General features: G+C 45.9%; 1 protein-coding gene across 1 annotated transcript; it reads right to left on the minus strand.

Annotated features, from left to right (window-relative positions):
* Positions 1–241: 241 nt before the first annotated feature.
* Positions 242–2,510, minus strand: LOC115314113 (cuticle protein 16.5-like). Its single transcript, XM_029973152.4, has 3 exons — positions 2,470–2,510; positions 464–1,358; positions 242–361 (listed from the first exon to the last, which is right to left on the minus strand). Coding segments are annotated over exons 1-3 (906 nt in total). The 5' UTR covers positions 2,479–2,510; the 3' UTR covers positions 242–359.
* Positions 2,511–6,593: the final 4,083 nt, after the last annotated feature.

Raw genomic sequence — 6,593 nt, forward strand, 5'->3', positions numbered from 1 at the left:
ATGGGCTCAACTTCGCGTTGGCGTGTACCGATCCTTATGTCAGTTGTTCCAGGAGCATATTTTTTTCAAAAATTAAAAATAACTTATTTTAGATAATGAATACGAAATACTGAGAATTGTTGTGATCTTAGAGTAGCAATTACTCTTAATTAAATACATTTTCAAGATGCCAAAATAATACCGACATATCGTAAATACTACAGCTTGTGTAGAGAAGTTGAGATAGACACAAGTCTAGGTGAAAGTGAGAAGACTCGACGACTTTATTGCTTTCTTTACGACAGCAGATATTGGCAGTGGACACATCTCTTCATAGAATCCTGGTGGCTACCACTCATGGCAGTAGAGCTTTGGAGATTTTCTGTAGAAATATAAAAAATACATTTAGAGAAATAATTCATAAGGTTGTACTAAATTTCACCAATCCTATTATTATAAAATAAAAACAAGTTCATGTACTTACACTTCTTCTTGCGGAGGAGGGTGGTGTAGTCTCCATAGGTACCGAGACCGTATCCGTAGTTCAGACCGTAGCTGCCCAGGCCGTGTCCGTAACCGAAGTGGCCGGCACCGTAGCCGAGAGAGTTGACGCCGTATCCGTAGACTGGAGCAGAGTGGGCGTAGGAAGCCACAGCTGGAGCGGTGTGGTATGTCTGGTAGCTAGCAACAGCTGGAGCGTGGGCAACGGTGGCGACGGCTGGGGCAGCGTGGTAGGTCTGGTAGCTGGCGACAGCTGGAGCAGCGTGGACGGTGGACACCCTGGTCACGGCTGGAGCAGCGGCGTAGGTGGCGACTGGAGCAGCGTGGTAGGCAGCAAAAGCTGGAGCAGCGGCATAGGTAGCAACAGCTGGAGCAGCCTGATAGGTAGCGACCTTGGTGACAGCTGGGGCAGTGGCGTAAGTGGCGACTGGAGCAGCGTGGTAGGCAGCAACAGCTGGAGCAGCGGCGTAGGTGGCAACAGCTGGAGCAGCCTGGTAGGTAGCGACCTTGGTGACAGCTGGGACAGCGGCGTAACTAGCGACTGGAGCAGCGTGGTAGGCAGCAACAGCTGGAGCAGCAGCGTAGGTGGCAACAGCTGGAGCAGCACGGTAGGCAGTGGCCACAGTGCGGCTCAGGGCTGGGGCAGCCACGCTGTAGCCGGTGAGACCAGAGTAGCCGAAGCCGTTGTTAAGACCAACAACGTGGCCATAACCGAGACCAGAGTAGCCAAGACCATGGCCAAAGCCGAGACCGGCGTAGCCCAGGCTACCGTAGCCGAGGGCATGGCCGTAGCCGAGGCCATGGCCGTAGCCAAGGCCACCCTGGACGTAACCAGCGATGGCGCTGCTGGCAAGGGCCAGGAAGAGACAAGCGTGGAGCTGCAACAAGGATAGTGCCAACATATTTACATCAGCAGAGTTTTTTTCAATTTAATATTGCTTCTTTCACACTGTGGGTGATAACTGAATTGTTTTCCTTTTTATTAGCCTTAATTCTAATGTCAACTTGAATACTTTGGTTTAAAGACGCAGATACACACGATACGCTGAAAACCAATTATAGTTTTCTTAAGACTAGCTCATGCTAAACACCTTGGAAAATCCTGACTGGGACGAGCGTTCTCAGATGGCACGGTTTTAGGTGGCACCACAATATAACTCGAGATATATCAATACAGAAAAGTGGGCACCTAACACTATAGACAAGTCAACATTTTGTACGCATAAGAAAACAAATATATCTTCCTCGCATCATTTTTTTAGACCTCTTTTTTCTATGGATCCCTCTGATATATCTTTAAATTAGAGGTGGTTAAAAAAATGGATGTTGGTTTTGCGTAAACCTCGCGGAGGTTTTCGCTGGATTTTATTATTTTAATAGAGCTTCGAGAACAAAATAGACTCCAGGTTAGCGCCTCTGTCAGCTTCACCGGTATTGAATGAACGTAGACTGTCAATAAATAGGGTGTACTTAAGTGCACAAAGCAACTAGCACACTAAACATTGCTCTTTGTGACTGGAGCAGCGTGTTAGGCAGCAACAGCTGGAGCAGCGGCGTAGGTGGCAACAGCTGGAGCGTCAAGAACGCGTTGACAATATCTCAAAAGTAGTAGAATCAATGTAAATATTTGCAACGTTTAAAACTTAATATGGTTGCAAAAATACGACGGTATACTGGACAGTCAACAAACAAAAAGCTCAGCTTTAAAGGTAATATTGGAGCATAAGTATAGGCAGCTATATCTGACATTTTGCAACCTGCAGACAATACTAAAATTTAATTAAAAATGCGACGCAAAATTTCTTTTTAGGTTTACGCGACTTAGCTATAGAGCAACAACCTTAAGTTTAAAACTCAAATGCCCATTTCTTCCTATGCATTGTTGAGGTTATAAAGTTGTACGAATAAGTGAGTGTTGAAATTAAACAGACTTATTGAAGAGATAGCAAGAAAGATCCATATGCTGTATTTCCATGTTTCTGTACTCACTCCAGTCATGATGTAGCTCTACAGAAGAAGTATCCAACTGCGAACTTCGAACTAAATGTTGGAGCTTATATACGCGAAAGGCGAGCCAGAAAGAGATATGCATCCTATCAGAAAGCTGGAAAAACAAAGAAGTTGAGGAGAAAGAAAATATCTCATTAGTATTAGCAGGAGGGTGACCGACCGTAGACTGCGTTAAAATTATTCAGTTATGGCGAACATGTACGTACACGCAGTGAATCGATTCAGCACAATCCGAAGAATGCGTTGTGCGTACCAGAAATAACTGGTTTGAAGAATACGTATTCTACTCTAGGCACCTGATGGAACGCTTAGGTTTTATTATTATACGAACGCTATATGCCTCGCTGCATTCTTGAACATCCTTTTGTAAGGTTAAAGTGCCATTTTTTATTCAAGGTGACGTGAGCTCTTTTAAAATTCTTTCTTCGACAGCCAAAGAACTTGCGGCCGATCAGGGTTGTTGTCACTGACATTGTTAAAAACGCCGGTCGTGGCTTATGTTCGCGTTTCTAGTTTCGCGATTTGCTCTTCGGCGTTCTTATCACTTAATTCCACCATTTCATAGGATGTGCGGTGATCAAAAGGTGTTCAACACTCGCCATGCCCTGTCTTTCTGAAAGGTATTAGGAAATAACTTACTATACTTTCAAAGTGAAGGCCCCAATTACTTTTCAATGTTCCTAGAACCCGAAGCAGTAATCCGTTTTCTTATTATTGCCTTCATGTCTGCACGCAAAAAAAAATATGATGAAAACTCACGTCTGCTTTTCTCTTCGACTCAGACGGACTCGGCCACCAAAATGTGAAATGACGTGGCAGTGATTTAAAGTATGCCTTTCTACCGGAAAAGCAAGTTCTGCCAGCCGAGCGAGGGAGCCGCGTCTGTCAATCATCGCGTTCCCTCGAAACGACGTTTTTGCCTCGACATTTCGACGCAAGGATGTCGAAAGGACTCCACTTACTGAGGTTTCCATGAACGCTGGTTGTTTCGTAGAACTCGTTGGTCCGCCACGCTTGTGCAAGCAACGCCATGGCTATGGATACATCGCAGGTGAGTGAATGGCAACTTAAAGGGTTGTGGTACAAAGAGTGTATTGGTCTTGTTCCATATGTTGGGCCGGGAACGTGGCGAAATGAGAACTTGTCCGGCGAAGGCTGTGCCAGTTCGGCACCGGAACTGGTCGCGGTGGAGTGGCGATAGCTCAGTACGGAATGGTAGATTCACATTTTGGCTGCGAGCACAAAACGCTAGAAACCAACGTTACTAAAACACTCAGTTGGGAAACTGGCCGTCGAAACCTGGGCCGGTGGCGTCCACCGAGACCGAGCTAAATGCGACAACAGCGCCACTCTTTTTCGTTTGTCTGTACTATGGTCACCTCGAGCTTTTTGAACGCCTGTATTTTGCCTAAAAACAAACGGAAAAGACTCTTTTTGTATGAAATTTATTGGAGTTTAGTACCAAATGATGGGCGCGAGATGTTTTTATCATCTTTAGTTCGCAAGGTTTTGCGGAACAATTAATATTGTTTTTATAAAACCATGCCTCAGCGGGCCTTTCAGGTAGCGCGTCCCGACCTAGGTGCATTTTAACTTCGGGAGTTCAACGCGGCGCGTCGGCCGGGGAGACGGGGCTTCACCCCTGTCAAAGCCAAAAATAGAAGTCACGTGCAGTTTTTCGAGTGGCCGTTGCGGGAGAAATGGTGGCGTTGTGTTCGTCATTAGCTCGGTGCTCGGAGACAGATTGGGGCCATATTTTTAGGGCTGTCTCTATGGGAGTTTCCCAACTGAGTGTTTTAGTAACGTTGCTAGAAACCAACCTATCGTGCTCTCGCTGACGCTGTGGCTTATGCAACCGGATATATAACTCGGCCATTTTCGTCGAAATTATTCATCGGTAATTTCATCGCTTGCAAGCACAGTTTTAGTGGCACACTACTACTGCCCAATACTGAAGCTAAATTTAACTCACTCGATCGGAAAACAGGGGAAAATAAATACTCCAACAGTGTTGATGTTGCGGTTACTTCGCTAGGTGGAGCAAGCTACCGCCCTTTCAAGAAAGATTCCTCAAAACTCATTTATTAATCCACCCGTCCATACACTAAGCTTCGTTGTGAGCGTTCGAGGGAGAGAGTGCAAGAGATAGTCTTCTTTTATTTGCTAAATGTTCATGGCAAAACTTAAAATTAGTTTTACTAATCTCGCTTGCTAGTTTTCGTTTCATCCCGTAAATTATATGCAGTCACAAGAATTCTGTCTTAGATCGTGTTATGGTCCTTTTAAGCTGTCTGTGACGTGGTTTGGGTGGGCGCCTCACACAGAAATACGGTCCGTATACGTGCAAGCAAACTACATTGTTAGCAAAAATAGCACGCCCAGACGTGTAAACCGTTGTCCCATGGCGGGCACGTCAATACGTGTTCGTTTTACACGCAGTCATAAGTGTTATTCGTCTACACATGTGGTGCCATGTAAACTTTAATGCGATTCACCGTGTCTGCCTTCCATGAAACACGGTTGCCGTGCTCCTCATAAAATATGGTGGCCAGCTATGTTAACAAGTTACGTTACAAACATTAATTTGTAACATAGCTTTCACACCTGCTTCATAGCTTTCACACACGATTTCCTTTCGTGACTATATCGCTCGCTTCAAGATTTCATCGTCCCAGCAGTCCCAATTTTACAGCTGCGAGCGAGATCACTTTCATACTGAGTGCAGTTATGGTGACGGCCATCTTGCTTATCGGAAAAAGTGCTCGAACCTCTTTTTCGCAACTAGAGATATTACCCATATAAACAACTCAAACTCAACACATAATAAGCGTAAAACAGCTAGACGCCCTTCTTAGGTCTGCCCTAGCCTTCACGCAAAGTCACCCTCAACGTATCGGCTCAAAATGCGAAGGTTCTCTCCATGCACGCTTCCGCCGCGACAGCTTCGCACACGAAAATGCGCCGCAGTCTGCTGAACGCTTCTCATGTCGAACGCCAGGTTCCTCCGCTAGGGGCGCTACGCGCGTTTGTCAAAGCGCCCCTTATAGTTTCCGCACAGAGCGTATAGACTCTATTTATGGCAAACGCCACCGGGTGGTGCTCCATTCTTTGACTTCTCAAAGAACTTCCGGTTTATAAAAAAGTCCTCAAAAACCACCTTAACACCGCTGATTGAAGTGTAGATGAAACGTTTAAACCACCAATTCTTCAGGTGAACACCGAAAGAACGAAAGAGTGTGAGATCTGGGTAAATGCTTCGACTATTCATGTAAACCAACATGCCTCCTCCAAAATGTTACACCGTACAACCGAAGGCCCTCATTAAATCTCCAACTTTGTTGTCCGTGTAGCGTTTATTCTTTCTAGTACTTGCGACATAAGCAAGCTCAACCGGCTTGCAAAGACGGTGCAACCGGAAGTCGCTTGGGACGCAAGCGGCCCTTCATACTTGCAAACAGCAAAAGGGTCTATACCAAATGATTGACCAAAGAAAAGTAAGTGCATTGTACCAAAACGTTTTTATATCTGAAAGACTTTGTACGCTGCCGTTCCGGCGGCAGTATCTGCATCTCCAATCTTTACCGGGAAGCGCATGCGGTTGGCGCTACGTGCTTCAAATTGTTAGCGGGGCTAGTGGCGTCACTCCACACTTCATACACTGCCGTTGCCGAGGCACATTGCGCAACCAGAATTTTTACCGAGAAATTCATGCGTGGAGTGCTACGGGCTTATCATCGTTCGCGCGCGTTTTATAATCTATCGCGAGATTTAGACACTTCTTTTGTGGTTGTCTTATTGAAACAAGTGTCAAACCCACATGTAAATACTAAAGCGAGTGCAAACGGTTATAAGGCGCGTGCGATGGGTTTTTGTGGAAGCACACGAAAAACCCGACCGACCAGTCACTTACAGCTTCGCTGTAAAATGAAACTATATATCGCGGTTTGCAGCCGGTAGTGGTGGTCATGAAAATTATAGCGCGAATTATAGTGTGCCACCAGACGGCACGGTCAAGCAGAGAAATGCAGTCATATGGGTTCCTAGTGAGCTACGCGCATATCTCGAGCGGCGCCAAAGGGTGGTCGGACGACAGGCGCTAGGGT

The sequence above is a fragment of the Ixodes scapularis genome, unplaced genomic scaffold, assembly GCF_016920785.2.
Source record: "Ixodes scapularis isolate PalLabHiFi unplaced genomic scaffold, ASM1692078v2 PGA_scaffold1__304_contigs__length_218370807, whole genome shotgun sequence".
In the NCBI taxonomy this organism is placed as follows: Eukaryota; Metazoa; Arthropoda; class Arachnida; order Ixodida; family Ixodidae; genus Ixodes; species Ixodes scapularis.